Here is a 25,850-nt window from a genome sequence, read left to right as displayed (position 1 = left end):
TAAAAGTATGAAAGAAGAGCAAGGAGCTTCCACGCTGTCCTTAACATTAAAACTCTGGATAGAACTCCAAGTCCAAGTTGATTTTGGAACAGCCCACTAGGGTGGAATTTTCCAAAGAAGCCTCACTTTTAACTGCTTTCTGACTGAAGCCAGAAAAATGTGTCCACAGTTTCAGTTTAGCAGCACATAGTAAGATGTTTTATTATCATGAACTGATATGTGCAAATGGATGCTTTACTTGCAGCAATAAAGCAATAAAAGCATATGCATGTATAAATGAATAAACTCACAAACAGAACTGGGTCAAACACTGAAAGCCAACAACATGGTTTGTAATAGTTCCCTTGTAGAACTGCTGTAGAACCGTTCCTCTGGCTGAGCAAAATCTCAGATGGACGAGGCATATGAAAGGAAATATAAACTATATAACAGGATGACAAAGCAATCTTTGCATGGAAGAGGTGGACCAGCCATTAAATGTTCCCTTAGGTGTGCAGAGTCTTCAACTCTTCAGGTCTGTTTTTGACAACTTTACATTTTCAATTAAAAAACAGTAAGCAAAATAATGAATCCTATTTACACTGTTAATTTACAAAATATAATAACACTTTATAAAACGTATATATCATCTTTTTGTACAAAAGTAACAATGTCTATATATATTTCCTTTTTAAAACAGTCTTTTTCTTTGAACGATTCCTCATTTCATCTTTTACATTCAAACCAGCGCGTGCGTGGAGCGTCCATTCTGAGGTAGAATTCCTTTTTGGTCCTCCTCACGAACAAACAGAATGGAGAGTCTCTTTATAAGCTCAGCCCCGGGTGCTATGAGCAGGGCTGAGAGCTGAGTGTCCTGTTGCTGTCAAAGGGCTGCTCGTATACACTGCTGTCTAGATCCGCTGTGGGGTGCTGGGAAAGGTCCTCCTCACGGTCTGAGTCAGTATCTAAAGCAGCATAAGGATTCTCGTGAAGCGTTACTCCGTTATGAGAGATCGAGGTGCAGAGGCCGGGGTACATCTCTTGCTGTGGTCTCCATGGAGCTTTACCAAACGTACCTAAAAAAAAAGAACGAAGATTTGAGCATTCAATAGACCTACAACCACGCCACGGTCAATCAAACAATTAACATGCAGATATTTTAGTAGTCAGTTACATTTTTGCTCTCATTAAAAAAATTTGTCTACCCCTACAAAATGTACTTTTGCCTAGAGCTGGGCGATTAATCGATTTTATCGATTAATTTGAATTTACAGTTAAGGACTATGTGCCTTTATAAAAATCGATTTTCTCTGAGTTTCTCCAACCCTCCCTCCCTTCTGCGCGCATCGGGAAGATCACCTCATTCTATAGAACACTGGCACTTATTTAAAAGCTTTGTTTTGCAATTCTAGCCCAATAGGGAAAAGTATTTACTTAATAGCATATTAAATTGTACTTGTTTTCTATTTTCTACTTTATAAGTTTTATAAAAAAGGCATCATTTTATTTATTTCTATTTGTTTTTAAGGGTGTGTTTATTTTTTTATTTTATTTTTTAAGTTTGAGGGTGCATTGTGTCAGTACCTAAACTATGTTGGAGAAAGCTTTCTAAAAGTTACTAGATGTGTTAGTTAAGTGAAAACAAATTAAATAAGAACTATTTTTTTAACATTTCTTTATCATCTTTAGTTTGATTTTTAGTAGGGAAAAAAACTGATTTAAATCGAAAATCGAATTAAAAAAAAATTTAAAAATTTTGGGCCATATCGCCCAGCTCTACTTTTGCCGTTAGTTTTTTTTTTTTTTTTTTTCTCCCCCATTTTCTCAAAATGTACACAGCCAATTACCCAACCCACTCATTAGGACTCCCCCATCACTAGTAATGCCCCAACACACCAGTAGGGTGAAGACTAGCACATGCTTCCTCCGATGTATGTGAAGCCAGACTCCACCTCTTTTCAAACTGCTGCTGCTGCAGCATTAGTTAGTAGCATCACAGTGTGTTCAGTAGAAACGCAGTGACTTGGTTCCGATACATCAGCTCACAGGCGCCTGCTGAGTGACCACTTGGAGCCACTTGCAACTAGTTTTTAAGCCTAAAGCTAATGTAGCTAGCAGGAGAGGGAAGCTTACATCAGTCTACAAATATCATGATATCCTTGTCTCCACCCACGTAAGTTTAAATCAAACACTGTATGACACTTCACTATTATAAAAAAAGTAAAAGTTCAGGTTGACAGAGGTCAAAACCTTTTAATCCTCAGAATAAACATTTTAATAAACTGAGAAAAGTGCAACTACCTTAAATTATCCATACAGAAAGCTGCCCAACACAATCTCTAACTTTTTATCCAATATAATCCTTTCAGGAAGCCTGACTCACCCATATAGGAGCCAGAGAAGAGCCGGGGCTGAACACACTCTCCCCCCTCACACTCCCCTGGACAGAGGCACTCATTCTGCAGATGGGGTCCTCCATGTAGACCCCCAGTGGGCAACTGCATCAGCAACCCAGAACTCATATAATCGAAGGGATCAGAGGACAGAGATGCAGCACATGGGTAATGCTCTCTCTTCTTCGAACTGGAGAGGGCTGTGTTGTAGGAGTCCCTGCAGGAAGGGCTCTGTTCTGTAGTACATCCTGAGGCGGGGCGACAACCAGAATAAATGTTAAAAACAATGAATGAGACAGTTACAAAAATTGCTTTACATTTTTTCTGCATCTTTATAACTTTTTACGAGTTTAACGCAATAAAGACTGAGCTCAAACCAGGACAAAGCTAAAGTACTATATCGGTCTTATTACGGTCAAAACGGAGGAAGGAATTTACAAAAAAAAACAAGAAAAGTGCAAACACTTACCTATATATGTGTCTGTAGGTTCTGAGCTGTACAAGTTGCCTCTTCTCAGCAGGGAACCAATAGTTCCTTGGTAATGGCAGAGCAAAGGGTCAATGGCTGCCTCCATGTCTGCTTCACTTCCTGTGTCCAGTTGACAGAGACCTGTAGGTAGCATACAATTATTAACACTGCTCTATTAAAGAGACTAATGCAGAGCAAACAGTAAAGAATTAAATTAACAGATTAGATCAAGGAAACTGATTCCACACATTTCCGCCATATAAATATTAGTGCTGGACTTTTCTCTCTAAGAGTGGCAGATGTAACAATTATCTTACCATTCATGTCTTTAGGCTGCATGTAGAATCCTCCCATAGAGGAGCTCATGTACTGGTGGCTGCTGCCGCTCTCAGAAGGTACATAACCATCCTGACGTTCTGCCAAAGTTCCCTGTGAGGACAGGTAGCTGGGAATATCCGCAGGAAGATTCGTCTCATCTATGCAGAACACATATTTTTGAGTCATCTACATTAAGCATGTTAACACAACTTATTACGTATAACAACTGAAATAAAAACTTTCATTTTAGTCATACCAAGAAGCTACTGAAATTTTATGGACTAAAGACAATGTTAGTAATGCTGACCTGTGTTTGTGACGCTGCAGTCCTCGTTGCGTCTGCGTGTGTGGTAGATTATGACCACCCACACCAATGACGTTCCAACCACACAACAGACCACAGCGATGATGACTATGCCAACGGTGGTCCATCCGTCCACCTCTGACCCACTGACTGGGCTCAGCACACCAGCGCCAGAGTCACAGTTAGGGTTAGGCAGAATGGCCAAGCGAATGTTGCCCCTCTCTGTGCCCAGTGGGTTAGACATCTCGCATGTGTATATGCCAGCGTCGCCCTCAGCCGCATCCACGATGATCAGGAGCTGGTTTCCAGCAGCGAAAAAGTGGCGCTCAGTCACCAATAGTGGACTGTCGTCCTTAGTCCAGTTAAGCCGTGGTGGGGGGCTCCCACCTGCAATGCACTGAAGCACAGCAGTCTCACCCTTAGCCACAGTGCGGTCCATAAGTGGCCGCAGAAAAGAGGGAGTTTCTGTAGAAAACACAGAATCACATCAGGTCAGAATAATACTTTAATGCAAAAAGTGTAAAGAGAATTTTAATATATAAAACAATTAGCAGCATCTAGTTTTACAGTCTCAGCACAGATCTTACCAAGTACAGTTAGCGTAGCATTAGCAGATATTGCCCCTGCTGTATTCTGGGCAGTACAGCTGTACACTCCGATATCTTCAGTTTTCACATCCACGATGAAAAAGACCGCATCACTGGGCATAACATGCATCCGCCGTTCTCTGGCGGCCGGGAAGTCGGTTCCTCCGTCTTTCTGCCAAGCGATCTGAGGAGTGGGATGCCCAGTAGCAGCACATTCTAACCGGGCTGTGGCCCCTGCTCTGATGGTCAGATCCATGGGCATTTTGGTGAAGGATGGCAGCACTGAGAGAGAGAGAGAAGATTAATGTGATATTAATACATTACATTTAAAACACTGTATAAAAACAAAATCTAATAAACCTACAGTAACTTTCCATCAAATGAAATGAGCTGACTAAACTTCTATATTCCACTTGAAACCAACATAGGAATGTGGTTATATTGTTTAGAAATAACAGCCCCACCATAAAGCACCCATGCCCAGTACTTACTGTGCACAGTCAGTTTAGCCTTGGCGGAGTAGGTGGAACCAAAGTGGTTCGAGATGACGCACTGGTATTTGCCTTCGCTGGAGGACTCCACATGATGGAGCTGCAGAGTGGTGGTGTACTCCGTGACCTGGCTCACCTCACCATCTTGTGAGCGAAGGTGGGCCTGGTTGTGGATCTCTGCATCGTTCAGGACCTCGTTGTCCTTTTTCCAGGCAAACGTCATGGGTGAGTCACTGGAGCTGGCTGCAGAGCACACAAAGGTGACGTTGGTTCCTTTGATGGCTGACTGCGTCTCTGGCTGCACGGTGATTTGAGGCTTGGGGAAGTCATCTGTAAGATTTAAACAAGATTAAGGCTTCTGTTTGTTGTCATTTACAAACACCCACAATTAAAACATGTTCAGGAATACAAATCTTTGCTCTACTTTCACTACTCTAAGAACAATAAGTTGTTCAAAGGCATTTTTCCTTCCATTACAAATTTTCCACCTTGAGAAAAGTCATGCTCAGACAGGTCTAACACACTTGGAAAATGTGTCCCAGGTGCCCACTTACCGCACACGAACTCATCCTGGCTGACGGCGAAGACACTCTTGGCCTTCAACAGCTGTGGATGGGCGCAGCTGGCATTGACCAAAGGCTGGAAGGCGTGCTCTGCCACCCACTGCGGGAACCACTTCAGCTGGCAGTCACACAGCAGGCTCGACGTGTTCAGGAGGCTGGCACAGCAGAAAAAAAAAAAAAAGAAAAATAATCCCAACTTAGTGTTGAATTTATGCACTGATTAGATCATTTTGCTTTATCAGCTTTTGGATAAGCTAGACTATTAAACTGTTAAAACAAACCCATTTTCAATTTCCAGACAGCTTAAACACTGCACAAACCTGAGCCCTCCCCCTTTTAGAAAGAGGAGCTCTTCAAAGGCAATTCTGACATTCTCTTTGAGTGAATCAAATAACCACAGCAGTATGACAAGGCTTGTTTTTACTGCTGTTAGTTTTTTGAACCACAGAAAAACACAAGACTATCACCAATCAGACATTGATTATACTCTACTCTGAAATTATCCTTTACTCTGATGTATGGAATTCATCAGGCAGAAAGAATTTACACTTACAGTTCTTCTAGTTTCTTCATCTGAGAGAAAGCATTGCCTTGAATTGACATGATGGCATTGTTGCTCAGGTCACTGAGTTGAAAGGAAAGAGAAAAATACATTAGTTACTGAAAAAAAAACAGAAGTTACAGAAAAAGGACCCAAAACAGTTTTAAAAGATGTGTTGGACTGTATTGATTTTACTGTAATAGTACAATACTTACAGCTGTTCCAGAAGGTCCAGGCCTGTGAAGGATTTCTTGGTAACTGATCGAATACGATTCCCATGAAGAAACCTGAAATGCAATGAGCGATTAAGTGTTTAAATTCATTTGAATACACTTTTCCAATCATGTTAAACAAAGTGTTACAACATTAAAAAGTTCAGTCTTTTTTTTATTTACTAAGTGTAACAATATCAACCACTTTATGCTACATAATCACCTACATTAATGACAACTAAAACAACAACAACTATAGTGGGTATTATGATGTAAATTATATAAAGATGTAATTAAAACATTTCACATGTTCACTCACAATTTTCTGAGATTGTTCAGTGCAGAAAAGGGTCCATTCATGTCCTCAATGGTCCAGGAAATCTCATTGTATTTCAGATCCCTTTTTGACAGAGAGGGGGAGAAATCAAAATCAAAACCACAGTTAAATTCCACACTCTGAAAACTGAGCTGGAAGTGCTCATAAAGCTACTCTGTCTGTGTTTTTGTTTTAGAAGAATGGAGACAAAAAGAACTCTTTAAGATCCACATAATCATACATAGGTTTAGCTAGGTTTAGCTTAATAACTGCATTACTATTCATGTATAATAACAATAAACTAATTGGAAAATGATGTATTAAGCAGCACTTCAGATGTTTTGTCCTGTGCAGTGAAGTTCCTAAAATTTAAGAAGATTTCTATCATTCACACACACCCTCCATTTTATGACTGAATTACTTGGGGCCCACTTTCTATCCCACCTTGCGCCCATCGCCATGTTTAACTGCTTTCAAACAGCTAGTTTCCTCCCCTGCATGCCTGGTTACAAATGACTGTGTTAGGGAGGGGGCTGCTTGAACACACACACACACACACACACACACACACACACACACACACACACACACACACACACACACTCTTGACCTTCACGCTCAGTTGCCATTTGGTTTCGTTTAAAAGTAAGTCCTAGCAAAGGGAACAGAGGGGTGTGGGGGAGGGTACTGAGGTATTGGGTTTCTGAAGTCTACTGCACACCTTACGGCTTTACATTTGTATTAAAATCATGACATGCTAATCCACGATAAAACATGAAAACAGTGGCCTGAATATTTCCTGCACTGCTCTGACAACTGTATACCACAACCAGTGCAATACAATGCTTTACCAGCCAGGACTCACACTAATTAATCCAATTGCAATTGTAATTGTCTCAATAATTTGATTTCTGCAAACATAACAGGATACAACAGAGACCCAATTCTGAAATGTCCACTCACAGTGTGTTCAGCAGGGAAAGGCCCCTAAAGGCTCCGTCTGCAATGAAGCTGACCCTGTTGTGTCCAATGGAGAGCTGCTCAAGCACACTAAGACCCATAAAGCTGCCTTCTTCCAGCCGTGCCAGCTGATTAGAGTTCAGGTCACTGAGAGAAATGAGAAAACAAAGGACAAGAAACAAATCAGAGAACATTATTAATATCATTATTAATAGCAAAATACTTCATTGATTTTTTTTATTTATTTATGCAAAATACTTCATTGTTATTTCAACACATTTTAAGTCTAGTTTTACTACTTAATTAGCCTTTTTTATGATTACTTAGCTGACATGGTAATAAAAAACAATAAAAAGCAGACACTGAAAAAATATCCACCAGAAACAAAAACAACTCCACTGACCCTCACAGAGTGGACTAACAAACATGCCAGGTCACAGCCGTAAACAGCACTAACAAAAGCTCAACACATTTTACACTGCCATCAGCCTGCTCATTATCTGCTATGCTGGTGCAGTGAAACTAACTCTTTCTTTCTCTCCCCCTCAGACCCCTCTCAGATATGACGGGACGAGACAGAGGCAGTCACCCATCCTCTATTATTACTTTGCAGAGAAAGCGAACAAAAAAAAAGAGAGAGAATGAAACAGAAAAAGAGAAAGAGAAAGAAATAGAGAGAAAATAACATGTCACTTACAGCTCGGCGAGTTTCTGGCAGAACTCCCAGGCATCTGGTTTGATGCGGCTGATGGCGTTGTGAGCCAGGTGCAGCTGCTGCAGGGTAAGCAGTCCGTAGAGCCAGCCTTTACTCACCTCAGTCAAATTATTATACTCCAGCTGCCTGCACACACACAAACACACACACACACACACGTTTAAACACGCACATTATTCCCATACTCATACCTGCCCAGCAACAACATATTTAGGATTTATTCACCAAGATTTGTTTGAAAGTTCTTTAAATAGAAATATAATAATAGATTCCTTTTATATTCCACACAACAACACACTCAGCTTAATTTGATTAACATTTCATACACTTTAACAATAGTAATAATGCACTTACAGGATTTCCATGTTGCTGAGACCCCAGAAAGCACCATCCATCAGCCGGGTGATGCCGTTCCTCTGCATCTTTAGAGAGCGGAGCCTGTGAAGCCCATGGAAGGTCAGGCCTTCAATGCGTCTCACTCTGTTCCTGCTGAGGTCTCTGTCAATCACAACCAACATGGGGTTTTACCAAGGGAACTAAATACAAGGAGATACTATACTAGATCTATATATACAGACATCCCATATATAAGGGGACAGGAACAAGTATTGTTTCCATAACTTTTGGTATGTCCCATGGAAGCTAAAGAACACTGCACTGGCCTGTGGGATGGACCTGAGTGGCTTTTCTGTTTATGTGGACCATTCTAGCCAGGTGCCACCAGTCACAATCATTACTATTACATTCTGTGACGTATTTCCTGGACACAACACTGTGAATGGAGGATATTTTAATGCCTGCATAACTTTGGATATAGAATGTCCCATTCATACGGTACCCACCACCAACACCAGTAACTATGTAAGTGTCCAGCCTCACTCACAAGATAACACCTCGACTTGTAAGGTTACAGTTCCCAAGCCCTCCCCTAATCTATTTACACTGTTATTCAGTGACTTTTGGCATGCCAGTGTATTTTCAGTTCCTAATTTAGTAAAGAATATACTGGACAAGATTTTACTATGGAACACTTCAGCAACATCTGACATACTTTACATTTTTTAATTAATTTTTGGTTTTTTTTCTCACCACATGCTCGGTCAGTCTTTAAAACTACTGGAGACTAACCACAAATAAGCGTATTGTAAAGAAGCCACTCACAGGTGTTGAAGGTTGGGTAGCTGGAAGGTCTTGGCAGGAATGGAGTTCAGGCGATTCCTATTCAGCCGCAAAACCAGCAGAGTGCTGGAGAGGTTATTTAAGCAGCCATGTTCCAAGACAGATATTCGGTTGTTATTTAGATACCTGAAAACACAAATGCACAAAACTCACCTTTAAACTTAAGATCTCAATAAACTTAAAATTCTGTTCAGAAGAATATATTGTTGCTAAACATATTGTTGGAAATTAAATTATTACACAGTAAAAACATTTACATTTTGCCTTAGCTTATTTACAGCACAAATACAGGAGAGTGATTGCTAGGCTGCTACACATTTCCATGGTGAGTATTAAGTCATGCATTTTCTAAAAAAAAAGAGGCACTCACAGGTTTTTTAGAGGTAGAGGAGGGAAGGCTCCAGTCCTCACTTCTTGCAGGTTGTTATTGCCAAGGTCCAACGTTTCCAAAGCAACCAGCGGTCTCAGCCGTTCTGATGAGATCTTTGAGATCTTGTTGTTAGCTCTGAAAACAGACATGCGGAGGGTAAAATTAATTCCAGAAATGTGCAGACATTTGAATAACACTGGTCAGCAGGCTCAAATTGGTTCTTGGAGCCACGATTAAGAATGAGCAGGCTCACTTTACCACAATAAATGACACATCCCTCAAGTGAGCTGGTACTGTCCTTAGTTATGAACTCCAGGCCATGAGTACGGGTACGCAACGAGAGAACCCATGTCAGCATTCCAAGAAACAGGTCAAAACAGACGTTTGCTTGAGTGCCATGTTATTTTGTTTATAAGGTAATTACTTACAAGGTATTTAAAAAAAACTGCCAATTACTTGGTTGATGAATACCATTCCCTCAGTGAAAGCACGGCATGGCTGAGACCAGCAATTTCCTGGGTTGCACGCCTCCTAAATTGCAGTGCACGGGCTGCCTCAGTTATAAACAGAGACTGTACAGTGCTGCCTTTGTGTATGTGTGTATGAGAGAGTGAGAGCGAGAGAGTGAGCTAGAGCGAGAGGAAAAAAAAGCTCTTAAAATGCAGTGGATTGTATGTTTACTTTCTGCATTCACAGTGGTCTTACTAATAAAGCCACACTTTACCCTGATTTTAGCTGGGCGCGGTGGGGAAGAGCGAGAGAGAGAGACAGAGACACACACTTAATTATAACAACATGATTGTACTGCACAACCAACAAACAAATCCAAATCAGTGCCTGATCTCTATATGACAATGTAGCACAGGATGTACTGAGCAGGTGGGAAAAACCTCTGCAGTACACATTTATAAACCATGTAGCATAGAAAAAAAGGGAATAGCACACAACAAATATACAAATAAAAAAGAAAACGGAAGCCGCCTGCCTATCAGTTAATCTTACACTGAAGCTGAATGGGAGACTGCACTGAAACGGCTCTGCATAAATGTTTAACATCAGTGAATCAGGTTCACATGTATCTAGATATTTTGGGATCCTATTAAATTCACACAAATAGCTTTAAAATGCCTGTGAGCAAGCGGTGCAAACATTGTACACAGCTAAAAAAAATCAAAATCCTTAAAAACATTATTAATGACTAAAACAGAGACAAATACAACTAATGCCTGAATTATTCACATATTCATGATCAGATAGCGTGATTGTAAAAAACGTGACGCCATTAAAAAAAATCTAAAATGTGCATAAGAATCAAGGACTAGATTCTTCTAACAAAATGACTAAAGTTTAGTACTGTCAACAATGCAATAAACACCAAAGAATGAAGAATATTACAGAATGTCAGAGGGATTCCTCTTCAACAAACAAAACAATAACAGAAAGCTGTAAATACAATATCGCAAAATGTACATATACGGGACCACGCAGCTATAAACAGTGCAAGTTATAGTCACTGAACCAAATTCTGAGGTTTGTAAGATGCACAGCATATCATGCTATTAGCAAAGTACTACACAGCAAGTAAGAAAAAAAGGTAAGAGGGGGGGAGGTGTGAGGAAACCAAGTGTGAGGAAAAAAGAAAAGGGGAGAAGAAAAAGGGAAAAAAAAAGTGAGAGAGAAAGAGAGAGAGGCCTGCCAGAACATGTCCTCTACTATAATCCCTCCTCTTCAGCAGCAACAAAGCTGGTTGGTTAGGGAATGGGAGCAAAAGCGTATCGCAGACCCTGACTCAACTCAAAACTTATATACAGTATTTCAAGATCCATCTCAACACATTCTTATCACATTACCCCCCAGCCCATCTCCCTTCAGTTTCTACCACAATGATCACCAATCACCTCTCTCATTCCTTGCATAAAAAAGGAAAAGTCCAATCCGTCAGCAGAAGCAAACCACCCACAGAAAGGGTACAAGCCACCCTTTTGTGTGCAGATTTGCAAAAGGCTTTGCATGCACCACAGCCTCTGTGCTAGGAGACAAAAGAGGCACACACCACCTGGGTCTCTGTTTTCACCTTTCACCCTGGCAGCCACCCCAGTATGGGCCATCCTGAATTTCCAGTTTTTCTTTCAAAGGCTAAGGACAAAAAAGAAGAAAGGGGAAAAAAAGCTCTAGGCCTTGTGAAACTTCTAATGGTTGCCCAAGTTTCAGAGAGGAGGACAGTCCAAGCCTAAACCTTGACCTATTTCACCAAACACTGACACTAATTTGCCAGATTGGAAGATCTACAAAATATGGCTTTACTTGTAAAGTTTTTGAGAATCATTTTTTCTTTTTGGGGATTTTTGGCTCCTCATTTAAAAAAAGGGGTAAACTCCAAAAACTCCAAATAAAATGAGTCTTGGCTCATTTTATTTACCCCCTCAAAACTGAACTGCACCTAGCCTGCTAGCAGAAGACTTTTAAAAGTAAAAAGTAAATGCAACAGCTGCCTTAAAAGGATACTGAAGTGATGCAACAAAAAGGTCTAAAAGCTAATTCTAGGCTTATTTGAAGAGGGGGAAAGGATTATTGGGGGTGCAACACAGCATAAACCAATAAAGGCAGTGGAAGCTAAGCTAAAAGCTAACCCTACTGTGTAAGACACATCAATGATTACCCACATAATGTAGTTCTTAGCTACACTATGGAATGTGGCTTTTGATTCATTGCATAAGCTTGCTATTAAAACGTTTAGCATAAATTTCTCCCCTACCAACCCACCATTAAGGAAAATCAGTGTGTTCCATTCATAGGCAAAATAGCAGACAAAAATCACATGTATTCGGTCATACCTTTAAAAGGCCTCTCTACAACTGGCTTCATTCCAAATGGCATTATTAGTCCTGATGAACTAGATTCAGAAATGCCAGTGCTATACGATGATTAGCATTATACATGTATAATAACATGTAAGATAATTTGCATTGTTCTTCATCTTACTATGAGAAGCTTGCTGATATGGAAGCCACAAGCGAACACAGCCAAATCATGGGGATATTTTTTAAATCAATGTTTAGTTTAAATAAAATAATCAAGATAAATTAAGCAATTTAGACAGTCTTGATTATACTCTTGTTTATATATGCTGGGAAATTGACTGGCTTAAATGCTGTATAAGATCACTGCTTTTGTCAAACTCCAGAAGTTTGATATTCTTGAACTCGCTCACTTGCTACATCTCATTAAAAAATAGCTAGCACCTAAAATGGAGGACGCAGATTGCTCAACACTATCCTGCACTACATCAAACTCTCTCTCCTGTTCAGCAGCGGGGGTTGCCGCAGGCCTCTGAAGAGAATTTTTCCCTCCCCTTCTTCTTTCTCACTCTCCCTCTCCAACATCTGCCCTGAGATTTAATATTGGCCTTTTAAATGTGAACCTCACTGACTGTGTGCATATATGCATGTGTGTGAGTTTGTGTGAATGTATGTGTGTGTGCGTGTTATGTGTGTGTGAGAGAAAAAGAGCGAGAGAAAGAGTGTGTGTGTGTGTGAGCGTAGAAGAGTTCCAAACCAGCTTATCTCTTTATCTCCCCCTCCTTCCAGCCCAGGGTGCAGACAAACAGGCATTGCATTGTGCCTTCCTACTACACACACTTCAAATTTGTTCAGCCAATTTTTGGCAAATAAGCTTCATTACGTGTCATTACTTTAATCGTTTCAGGCCTTGGCCTGTCAGCTGTCTCAGAGCTAAGGCTTCCTCAATTGTCAAGCACAAAAAATCTGTTCATCTTATTTTTAGTAGTAAAACGTAAACGACTAAGAGGAATTTATGTAGACCTCTGCATCAGGAGGGCTGAAAATGATTTTTAGGTTACTTTATGGGATAAATGCACATAATAAACAATACTATTTGTTAAGGGACAAGTACATGAGGAAATTATACCTGACTGTGTGTGTGAGTGTGGACTGCAGATTTCATATTTTCTTTAAAAAAAACTTGGCTCTAAAATCTGCTGACAAGCCCGTCATGCCACACACGCTCACCAAGGGCACTGAAAACCATTAGCTTCTTGCAAGTCAATTCAATTTCAGCATACTTTCCCAGTGAAGTCAGGATCTGCTTCTGCAAAGAAATTAATGAGATGGCTCCAGCGCCAGAGCCTTCCTAAAACCCCCATCCGAATTACTCTACGACGCACTCGTTTCTCTCCCCCATCCCTCCCCTTTCTCCGAAGGCTACGAGGGGAGGGAGGAGGGGAAAAAAGAGAAATGCTGGAGTATCGAATGCCACTTAGTTCTTATTTAAACAGTAAGGCAGACACAGCGGCAGCTCTCATCGACTTGCCTGACCCCAAAGCGCAGAGAAAAAACAAACGCTGATAGCTTAGCAGCTGGGAGCAATTCACTCATCATTTTAATTAATTGAACAATTTCCATGCAGTTTTTTTTCTTTTAACTTTTGAAGTTTGCCTCTCTGTATTACTTTCTGTGAGTAAATCAACTCAACCTACCAATTTAACGGCCAACAACACTATTTTAAGTGCTACTTACTAAAGATACTACTTTGCTTCTTTACCTGATAAACATTTTTATAACTGAGGGTAAAAAACTAAAGGAGTGCATTACTAAATGTTCTAGAACTCTGCCCAATCAACTGATATTAAACCAAAGGATTCCAATAATTACAGATTCAATCTTTTATGTCAAATTAAATTATACCAGACTTCTTTGCCAGACAATTTACAACATGTGCCTTTACTTTAAAAAGGATCAATACCAAAACCCCCAAGTGTTATGTAACAGTCTTGGCTCATTTTATTAACCCCCTCAAAATGTACCTAAACCCAGCCTGCTTGCAGAAGACTTTTAAAGCTACAGGTGCTGGTCAACGAATTAGAATAATTTGAAATAGTGCAATCATGAAATTCTTTGAATGCATTTTTTGTGCAGAAAGCAAATCAGGTGTTCACCGCACCTGTCCTACTCGTTAGACTAATCACAGAACTCGTTACATGAAAAAAAAATTGCTCAGCTGAGCTTTCCAAAAGGCCCATTTAGCCCATTTAACTGTGACACTGTTGTTTTATTGAATTAGAATAATGGAGAAACCGTTTCATTGAATTAGAATAAATGCTCGAATTTTTGTTTTCAGTGAAGAGTGTTCACTGTGCAGTATAAAGTCAGGGTTGAGTAGAATTTCTAAGTTGTAAAATCAATCATGGGTAAGCAGCGCGACCTCTCAACCGGAAAAGTGGCTCAAATTCAAGCCCTTTGCCAACAAGGCTTGACCCAAACTAAAATTGCTGAGCAGCTCGGCATCAGCCAGTCTTCCGTCTGCAAAGCTCTCAAAAAAAACTGCAGCAAGCGCACCAACTGTTCCGGCGTCCGAAAAACTTCTGCTCGCGACAACAAGCAGCTGAGAAAGATCGCAGTCAGCAACCGGTTCAAGTCCACTTCCGAGCTCACCGACTTGTGGAACAAGCAGACCGGCGCTGACGTCTCCAGATCAACCACTTACTGTCGTCTGCGAGAACTCGGCTTCAAATCTCGCGTTCCAGCAGTAAAACCGATGCTGAACAAGAAACAAATGTAGAAACGGCTGAAGTGGGCCAAAGAACACGGTGAGTGGACTGCTGAAGACTGGCAGAAAGTGGTCTTCAGTGACTAATCACGCTTCTGCATCTCCTTCGGTGACCAAGGTCCTCGTGTCTGGCGTTGTGGTGGCGAAACCTACAACCACGAGTGCGTGAAAAGATCCGTCAAGTTTCCCCAGAGCGTTATGGTCTGGGGATGCATGTCCGCTCGAGGTGTAGGGAAACTCTGCTTCCTCAAGAAGACTGTCAATGCTGCCGTATATCAAGATGTTCTGGAAACGTTCCTGATTCCGACTGTTGAGGAACAGTTCGGCGAAGAAGACTTCATATTTCAACAGGATCTTGCACCGGCTCATGCGGCAAAGTCGACCAAAGATTGGTTCACTAAATAACAGCTTGAAGTTTTGGCATGGCCGGCCAACTCGCCTGACCTTAATGTCATTGAAAACCTTTGGGCCATCGTCAAGCGGAAAATTCGCGACAGAAAGCCTACTACGCTGGACCAACTGAAGCAGAACATCGCCACTGCCTGGGAAGCTGTGAGTGCGGAAACTTGCGACAAGCTGGTCAAATCGATGCCGCGGAGACTTCAGGCAGTCATTCAAGCCAAGGGGGCAGCCACAAAATACTGAGAAATTGATGATTGTAATTATAATAAAAATTATTCTAATTCAATGAAACGGTTTCTCCATTATTCTAATTCAATAAAACAACAGTGTCACAGTTAAATGGCCTAAATGGGCCTTTTGGAAAGCTCAGCTGAGCAAATTTTTTTCCAGGTAACGAGTTCTGTGATTAGTCTAACGAGTAGGACAGGTGCGGTGAACACCTGATTTGCTTTCTGCACAAAAAATGCATTCAAAGAATTTCATGATTGCACTATTTCAAATTATTCTAATTCGTTGACCAGCACCTGTAAATGCAACAACTACTTCGAGAGAATACTAAAGTGACTTAACAAAAATGCTAAAGGTTTTTCTCTAATTTGCTAGTTACCTCTAGGTAGTGTCCAAATTAAAAATATTCCTAATTTTATAAGATGGTATAGAACATCTATACCTCTTTGTCCAGCAAGACCCATATATGGCACATACTTGAAACAGTAGGATGCTATTTAAGACCTACAATACACCTATGTGGGCCTAGATTTACACTCAGTGTGTTGATTTTGACACTCAGCATAGAGCCCACTCTCCTTTTGCTGCCTCAGAGCAGCCATGGTTCTTATTACAGGCGCCACGGCAGGAGAAGGAGTCATCAGTTGGCTTTGTAGAGCTCTGTTCTCCTTCCAATAGGAAATACCACACACACATATGCATGCTCTCTCACAAAAAAACTAATCACTGATAGATTCTCTATTGGGCCTCTTTATAATTAATTCTTTATATAAAAATTGTGTGGTTTGGTATGAATGAGTAAATTTAGACATTAGCTCTAGCAAGGGGTGATCGTTAATCTTAAAACATCTCATCTGACCAGACTCACCCTGGGGTCATGCTGCTTAAAAAACTAAGTATTTCATTCCAGCTATAGGGCAGCGGAAGATTTAACTCTCCTAGCAGGTTAATAATTAGGCTAAATGAAGCTCCAAAGTTAAATTCATGTTGGTTTTTGAGAATAATTGTGAGTAAGAGGTTGTAAAGGCATGTTAAAAAAAAGTTCCTTTGAATTCCAAACTACACAGCAAAGAATAGTTTTCACTGCCAACTCAACTATTTCTTCATTTGCACCTGCATGCAGCAGATATGTCTCAGGGGGTGTGTGTGTGTGTGTGTGTGTGTGTGTGTGTGTGTGTGTGTGTGCGTGCGCGTCTGTATGAAAACAGACCTACATGGTTACACAACTGAGCAGCCCTCAGCGGTTCTCTCTCAAGTCTTAACATGTTGACTTGAGTTTCTGGACTGATACGGTGTCTAGACTTTCACTGCGTCATATATTTAGTGCATATCAAAAAGTGTGATCTGTTACCTTAGCCTAATTAATGAAGCTTGAATGTGCGTACACACCAAAACTCAGAAAAACAACGTTGGAATGATCTTCATCACCAATCTTGCAAGGCAAGTTACTGTGTTAAAACCTCTTGACTAATTTGTTAGCACACTGGATTTGTATTAACTCCAGGATCTCTATGTTAAATTGTCTGCTAGGGATTTATAAACTCTTACCCAAGGATGTTTGCAAGTTTTCACTTTGCCTTACTGGTGTGCCATTAAGACATAATCAGATACAATCAACATTACCTTACATGTACCTTTATGTATATTTTGATGGTATAAGACTTATGTATTGAAACAGCTAGCTTTTAGCCACAGTTTTATCAAGTGTGCATCAGACAAGAAGTGAAAACCACTATAAAAAAAAACTAAAAAGCACTCAATAGAAATAAAACATGTGCCAACAGTGTGAAACACTTATTATTAAAATTTGCCTACTTATATGCTGCCACCTGAAAGTCAGTGGCCGGCAGTGGAAATCATAAGGATACCCGTTGCCTCGTGCATGTAAATGAACACTCAATTTTGTAGCCAGTGCAACTATTAGCTTTCTAAACACACAAACAGTAACTTAATCAAAGACAAACACTGACAAAACCTGACACAAAGCCTTAATTTAAAAAGAAAAACACAGATACATTGATAAAACCTTAAAATCACTGATAGATCATTAAACCAGGACTTACAGGATCAGAGTGGTGATGTTCCCAGAATGAGAGCCAAAGTCTGGAATCGTCTCAAACTCGTTGTTATTCAGCTTTCTGCAACACAAGCATTAAGTGGTAAGCTGTTGCATGTGGTAAACCACAGAGAATATGAGAACATGGTGTTGGACACAGGTGTCCTCTACTGAAATGCAAAGCATAAAGCATACTTACATTTCACTGAGGTGTTGCAGACTGGTAAACAGTCCTTCAGGAAGTGCTCGTAATTTGTTATGGCTCAGGTCCCTGTGAAGAACAGCATTTGTCAGGCAGGCAAAGTTACAATGTGGTGCCTTCAAGCACAAGTTCCACAGACTAGCCCTAGAGATTTTCTGAAGCTTGCATGCAGCAAAGCAAATTGGTACAAAACTGTAAAATTCAACACAATTTTTTAAGTCTGAAAAAATCTGAATAAGGCAAATGAAGTGTTCACAAGGCCCGTCACAGTACATAGCAATACAAACTATGTAAAGAACAATGTGGTGTTTTTTTCCAGTTTCCAACACAACATTTTTAAAAAGACAAATCTGTTCAGTTCACTCAACTGATCACTTCTAAATCACTGTTTTTTCTTCTTAAAGTTGCTTACTTCTGATTACTTTATTAACATGTCTATCCAGATGGCTGTACATTCTGTGGGCCAATCCATTGGGAACCATTCTCTCAGTATTAATATCCACTCAGCAAAAATATCCCTCCAAAATGTCATCTGAAAATTCAATTTTCTAAAACCCCAATAAAACAGCTGTCACAAATGTTATTTCTTGTCCCCAGAGCAGTGTCAGTTTCCATCCTTGTACTGTAACTATAGTTTTCCAGGACTATGCTTAAGTTTCCTGATGTTCTTCACAGGATCTAAAATCCAGATCTTCTAGTTACAAGTCCTTAATCATGCTACATTTGTTTTTTAGTCAAATTGTCATCTATTGTTAATTCCAATAACACAACAAGTTGCTTTTTACATTACAAATATGTTTCATAACAATCAGACCAAAGGGACTTGTTTAAATTACATCTCTTTATCTTAAACAATCGTAACTGTGGTGGCACAATATATCATTTCCACAATTACCAATGCAGGATGTGCACTATTGTGTTAATTCACACTGTTCTCATTTTGCAAAACATGTACCAGAAACAGATTATCTCTCCTCCATATCTATATACATATACTCTTGGATACAAGAGTACACTGCAACTGAACTGAAACTGGTGAAGCTTTTTGTTTTCCTACGTTCCTACAAAAAGTTGTTAAAAACAGGCCCTTAGAAGAGCTATTTGAGAGTACAATCTGTGCAACACTGTGGTGCCAGACTTCTCAGCTGGGCCCTGCATCCACCCCCAAAATCTGGACTCCATCAGTGTGAGCACAAACCAGGGGGGGGGGAAGTAACAACTCTTAACCTATTCACAATGCAGCGAGAACAAGGATCACATTTAATTTCCATAAGTGTGCGTGTGTGTTTTGGGCACCAGTTTCTTTCTTGGCTAATAACTACATGTTTTACTGGAAATTCACATACTATAAAATGGAACACATCTGCAGGAATCAAGTGTTCTTGCTTGAATAGTTATTCAATGTATCCCTCACTTACTGTACAAAGCATAGTGGCATGTCATGTATAAAGGAATTAAATTTAAGTATTGGTACATTTAACACAGTCACTACGTACTGTCTCATTTATCATGTACACTATTGCCTCCCAAAGGGTGAGGAGGTGTACAGAGAGTGGCAGATAAAGCACTGCATTTATCACACTCATGCTTCCTCTGGAAATCCATATCGTAAGTGGATCAGATAAGAACCCTGCTGCATGTAAGCTTCTGACTGGGCTGTTAAAGGTTACTGAGCAGTACACAGCTAGCAGCGGCAAAAGAAGAAAAGAAACACACACATCCAGCCTCTTTGTTATGATAAGATAGGCATGTCTGAGCTTACATGTTAGTTTATAGGACACTTGGCTTGTAGAGTAATCAGAAGGGAGAGAGAATCACTAAAGAGCAAGTGTGATTATCTACTTTTACCAACTTCACACGCACTAATACTTGAGTCAACACATTCTGATCAAGCCCTTAAACAGTATCTCTTGGCTGTATACAAAAAGTGAATTGGAGAAACGTCTGCAAAAAAATAACAGAATAACAGTTAAAAGTGTAAAATACAAAATGTACCAACTGTTATCAGCATGCCACTACTGTTTAGCACAAACTCTTACAAGAAAACGTCCAGCTGTAAAAACTGCACAGTTCTACACTTTAAGAGCTGGCTGACCTATAGAGCTTTGGAGGCAGTTAAGATTTTTTTAAACGAGAGGGTATATTATTTTTAAAAGTACTTTAACTTGAATGAATGAATTGGTGCTTTACATTTTAAACTACATTAAACCCTAAGAAGGTTTTAGATTTGATAAACTAAGCAAGAACATAACACACACAAAGTTCTTCCCCACTATTTCCCACCATGGCTGGGAGAACTGGGATTAAAGCCTTGTTTTCTTCTCCCCTTCTCCCCACTTTTTCTCTCTCATTCCTTCCTTCCCTCCCTCCCCTCTCTCTCTCACTCTCTCTGCAAGAGTTACACAATCAGATCCACACAGAGTGGCTCCTTAATGGCTTCCATTGCTGGTTCAGTTTAGCTGCTAATTCAGCAGAAATAATGGGCCCCGGGAAAACAAAGGCCGGGCCAGTTGAAGGCTTTAAGATGTGCCGGAGAGCCACTCATAAATTAGCATGGTGCGGCACAAAGAATTTATTCCCCCTCAGCTATGACTTGTTTTTGGCGGCGGAGTGGAAGGAGGGGCCTCTTTCTGGCGTTATAAACTTTCCAGACTTCTTTTTTACTGCCATGCCAAGCTGTTGAGCAAAGGAAATACTAACAAACTGCCTTAAAGGGAAGGTCCAGTATTTCAGACCCAAGTCTAGGTTTGTTTCCCACATCAGTAGCTAAGTGTGTCAAGTAAGAAACACTGGAGATGAATTTGGACTCATCCAATCAACTGTGGAAAGAGAATTACACATTAGATTAAGTGTGAGAGCAAGTAAGAATCTATTCTATGAAAAGAGTTTTTAATACCAGAAGCACAGTTAGAAATGTGAAAAACACACAGATTAACTGGTGTCTAAAAAAAATAAAAGATTAAACTGTTTAAGCTAATAACGAGTAAAGATGCAGGCTTGAAAATGCTTTAATTTAGCTGAAAATGTCTCTGAACCAGAATTTTAACTATGGACTGCAAATAATATTTGGATGTTCAGCTTTGGGTAGAAAAGTGGCCACAACCAATAAGAATTTTAACACATGGGATAAATCTGCCAGGGCAACATCTACCACGCAATTGCAATGAATCAATACAGTGGACCACCACTTTCAGGGTCCCTTCAGAGTATATTCACAAAGGATCAATTCAGGTGCAAATGAACCCTTAAGGTTTTTCAGTCTCCCAGGTTGAAATGCTCTAGGATATCATATTAAAAACACTTCACTGAAGTCCAGAATCTCTTAAATGTGAGAGGACATTGTTTTCGAGGTGATTTTAGCTTTTATAGTCAAAACTTCCTATAAGGAGTCTGTAGGCCTAATGGCTTAGCTTTGCTATTATTTTTAGGTCAAATTTGTGATTTGCATGTTTATCCAGAGCCCTGCAATAAGAGCAAAAATAAATTAACAGCCAGGTTAAACTGCTAGTTATGTATTGGGAATTCAGTGAACGACAACTAGGTTATATGTACAAAAGAGCTTAACTATCTATGTGAAAACAAATTACTGTTTTCAGCTGATATTAGCAGCGTTCCCATCAGTTACTTGTTAACTCCAGTATACAGCTCTGGAAAAAATTAAAAGATCACTTCATTTTCTGAATCAGTTTCTTTGATTTAGCTATTTATAGTTATATGTTTGAGTAAAATGAACATTGTCGTTGTGTTCTATAAACTACAGACAACATTTCTCCCAAATTCCAAATAAAAATAGACATTTGGATCATTTATTTGCAGAAAACGAGAAATGGCTGACATGCAGATGCAGATGCAGAGCTTTCAGACCTCAAATAATGCAAAGAAAACAAGTTCACATTCATAAAGTTTCAAGAGTTCAGAAATCAATATTTGGTGGAATAACCCTGGTTTTTACAGTTTTCATGCATCTGGCATCATGGCATGTTCTCCCTCAGCAGTCTTACACACTGCTTTTGGAAAACTTAATGCCACTCCTGGTGCAAAATAAATTTAAGCAGTTCAGCTTGGTTTGATGGCTTGTAATCATCCATCTTCTTCTTGATTATATTCCAGAGGTTTTCAATTTGGTAAAATTAAGGAAACTAATAATTTTTAATGGTCTCTTATTTTTTCCAGAGCTGTATATGGATAAATATATATATATAGAGTGCATTAAATAACCATTTACTTTATTCAAGCTAAACAATTGTTCAAACAACTCAGGAAAAAAAATATTAAAAAGTTAAAGAGCAGCACTAACACAAAAACACTGTAAAAAAAGAAAAAAACTTCGTTATTTGGATGGTTAAGCTAGCTAACCTAGCTAAGCTAGTTAATGTGGGCCCTCGGATCCAAACAATCTGCGCAGGTAACTTACTTTACCGTCATTAACAAAAATAAATCAGACCAAATACTAAAGAACTGCATTAGAAAGATTTTACTGACACATCTCTCCTAGCCTAACTATATTAGCTAACTTAACCTAACTAACGTCTAGCCAACATAGTTACTAGTTAGTTATTAACCTAGTGCCTGTTTTGCTGTTGGGTTAGGTTAACCGACTGACTTTAAATTCCACTGCTGCTGTTTAGTATTTTTAGGGGTATTTTTTAATTGTTGTTTTTGTTGTTTTCGCTATTAAATTATCTTCCGATACATACTGTAAATGATCTGCAGTAAATAAGAAAATGTAGTAATAACTTATCTGGTTAATTAACGCTAATTTAAGTGTTATTTAAATGAACTTACAGTTGTGTGACCCATGCGGGCAGTCTGCCCGGCGCTGTCCCCTTTGTGAGTCTCCGGCTACAGTCCAGTAAAGTTCCCACACATGTGCAGGCGGCGGGACACGGCTCTAAACCCTCCGTACTCCCAAAAACGAGCTGAGCCCCGGTGAAGAGCAGCAGCAGGAGCACAGCGCGCTCCGCAGCGGACATTTTAACACCGTGGAAAACACTCGTCGAGCTCCGCGAACGCGGCCGTCCGTCCTCCGAGAAAACCGAGGGAAAAGTCCAAACTCCGACTCGAGGAGAGAACCGGCGCGGACTGGAGTTTATAACACTACTCCTCTCTGCTCCTGAATAAACGCGGCGGGGTTATTCCAGCGGCTCCGGGCCCTCCATCCTCCCGACAAACTTTCTGCTCTTTCTGCTCCAAACTTTCCCCACTTCTTTTCCCCACAGCGCAGCGACCAGCATACCAGACTCCCACAGAGAGAGCAGCCATTGGCTGAGCGCAGCGAGGCCTGCCAAGGTAGAGCAGATGGAGGAGGATTGTGGGTAATGTAGTTCATCAAACGTGTAAGGTAACGCTGAGCATTTAGTTCGAAGAAACCGATTAACATTTTAATTCGAGCATATACAATACACAAACCCCCTCAATGAAAAACCGTTTAATCTGTAATGGGTTATTAAATGCAGTCTGTATTGTTTATTAAATGCAGTTAGCATTTAATAAACAATATAGCTAACCTACGTGATGGTCAGTGATACCGTTTCAGGCTTAATAAAATAAAAAAGAAAATTGAATCTAAAAACTCAGTACAAGAAATAGTTTTTTATCCATTTTACCAATTTTAGTTTTTTTTCATCTCTTACATCTCTTACATCCCTTACAATTGAAATTTCAGGAAAAAAAAATAAAATAATATTTTTGTATTATTATTTTATGATTTATAAAATCAGATTTGTGTTACAAGACACAAAATTGGACAAATTCGAAAATCAAGTAAAGATTCAACTTTTCTTTTTTCTATAAATTCTGTTTGTGGAAGGTTTAAATGAAAAGCTAGATAGATTCTTCACTGTACTGAATAAAAAAAAAGATTACATTTTATACCCAATTTTTCATTTTCAAATTTAGCTTGATACAGTCTGAAAATTAAACTGAGACTCACCCATGATGGTCTGTTATTACCATTTAAAATGAATTAGCATTAAAATGCAACATGCATTACTTCACCAAATTAGCATTTACCAAATAAATGCTGAGCTGAAAGTGTTTCCTTTCACAACAAATGCTGTTTTTCTGACAATCACATTTCACTATCAGCAGCAGTTTGTAGTTTAAGGCCAGTTTGTGTCTAAAAATCAGGCAAAAAAGTTATTTCCCGACAGCTGTTTGTGTTCCTCAGCTAGCCCTCTGTTATGCTCCTTCACACATTCACTTTGTTCTGTTTGCAACACTGAAAGTGTGAACGGCTCTGGAAATGGTTCAGGGATGGTTAGCTATTAGCCAGTTCCTGTTTAGTCCTCATTCACTGCATTGTGAACTACATTTCTGACTAAGTATCAAACATGGTATGGATTTAGCACAAACACCTAATTAGGCCTAACTAGGCCAGTAGGTCTAGTTCAAATAGAAATTGGATTGGACCATATAAATAAAAGCAGTGGATTAACTTTGCCTGGGTCAAGTACTTTCTTACAATAGACAGCACAATATGTGCTATATTAATCAGTAGAATGTGTTAGAAACATCACCCCTAGTTAATTTACTCATTTGCATCTGTGTTAATTACTTTCTCTCTTTAGCATGGTCTCCTGCACATTGATTACAGACTATTGATGATCTATCTGCTATGCTGAATAGTAATGTGTACAGACATGCCATTTTCTGTGTGCTACTGGGCTTAAAATGTAGTTTAATAGAAACTGTTTAAAAACTGGATTTGACCAGACCCTTATTTAATGTTATCTACAGTTAAGAAAACTTTTGCATATTTGTTTTTAAAGCATGTCAGTTTTAAATACTTTTAGTTAGGGGTGTATTTTAGACGACTTCAAATTGATAGTTAAGAATTTATTATACATAGTTTTGACAACTAGAATCACTGGGTAAAAGGCAGGAACAGGGCAGCAAACACACCCATTTACTCACACCTAGGAGTAATTTTACATGGCCTGTTTCCCTACCATATGTTTTTGGGAAGTGGGAGAATACTGGAACACCTGGAGAAAACCCATGTAAACAAGGGGTCAAAACACCAAACTTTTCACAAACGGAGACAAGAGTCAGGATTGAACCCACAACCATTGACCTTGCCCTATATTTAAATAATAAAAAAAACTTGTAACTTAATAACAGAAAACTTGTAACTTAATAACAAATTAACCTTAAAACATTTACTTTAATTCAGAAGCTCAGACCTTTTCGTTTTTTTTTTACTTAGGACATTATTAGAAACACTAGACTTTGCTCTCAAGGCTCATTTGGGGGCAGATTTGTAAGGTTTGATATAACATTGGTTATATCTGACTGTCGTGTTCAGAAAAACAGTCTATGATCACTTCTGCATTGTGACATGGTGCATCATTATGCTGGAAGTAACCGTTATCAGGTTGGTAAAGTGTGACTATGAACTGATGCACATGGTCAGCAACAATATTTAAACAGGCTGTGGCACTAAAGCAATGATTAATTGGAATAATCTGGCCCAAAGTTTGACATGATAACATTCCAAATGCCATTACATTACACCCATCAACCTGGACTGTTGATCCAGTGAATTCATCCTAGTGGAGCCAAATTCAAGTTCCTCTCTGTGCCTTAGAAGGAACCAGGATGTGTCAGACCAAGGTCTGCAAAGCCTGTGTCCACTGCAGCCTCAGCTTTCTGGTCTTGGCTGCTGTAGGCCATTTGTCTAACGAGTGGATGTGGTGTGTATTCTGAGATGCTTTTCTACTCAACACAAAAATACAGAATAGTTATCTGAGTTACTGTAGCATTTCTGAAAACTAAGATAGAACTCCTGGCACCAACACACCAATCACTAAGATCACATTTTCTTCTCCAATCAGATGATTGATGTGAACTTTACCTGAGTCTGGTGACCGGTATTGGTGTCACACAATTGGTTGATTTAATATGTTTTTCTTTTTTTTTTCCAGCCTTAGTAGGTTTGCAGGCCCTCCTAATGAAGAAATTGGTAAGTGTAAAAAATTGTATTTCTGCTACATTTGTTT

At 39.6% G+C, this 25,850-nt stretch overlaps 1 protein-coding gene across 1 annotated transcript; it reads right to left on the bottom strand.

The window, feature by feature from the left end:
• Positions 1-169: 169 nt before the first annotated feature.
• Positions 170-23,109, bottom strand: lrig3 (leucine-rich repeats and immunoglobulin-like domains 3). Its single transcript, XM_007229748.4, has 19 exons — positions 22,636-23,109; positions 17,848-17,919; positions 17,656-17,730; positions 9,398-9,532; positions 9,010-9,153; positions 8,203-8,346; positions 7,831-7,974; positions 7,137-7,280; positions 6,177-6,257; positions 5,861-5,932; positions 5,658-5,729; positions 5,096-5,259; positions 4,542-4,871; positions 4,051-4,332; positions 3,467-3,928; positions 3,159-3,317; positions 2,842-2,982; positions 2,363-2,620; positions 170-1,055 (listed from the first exon to the last, which is right to left on the bottom strand). The coding sequence occupies exons 1-19, from the start codon at positions 22,821-22,823 to the stop codon at positions 826-828; spliced, it is 3,297 nt and encodes a 1,098-aa protein (XP_007229810.3). The 5' UTR covers positions 22,824-23,109; the 3' UTR covers positions 170-825.
• Positions 23,110-25,850: the final 2,741 nt, after the last annotated feature.

Source organism: Astyanax mexicanus, chromosome 2 (assembly GCF_023375975.1).
Source record: "Astyanax mexicanus isolate ESR-SI-001 chromosome 2, AstMex3_surface, whole genome shotgun sequence".
Lineage (NCBI taxonomy): Eukaryota > Metazoa > Chordata > Actinopteri > Characiformes > Acestrorhamphidae > Astyanax > Astyanax mexicanus.
This window is presented reverse-complemented; position numbering and strand designations above follow the sequence as displayed.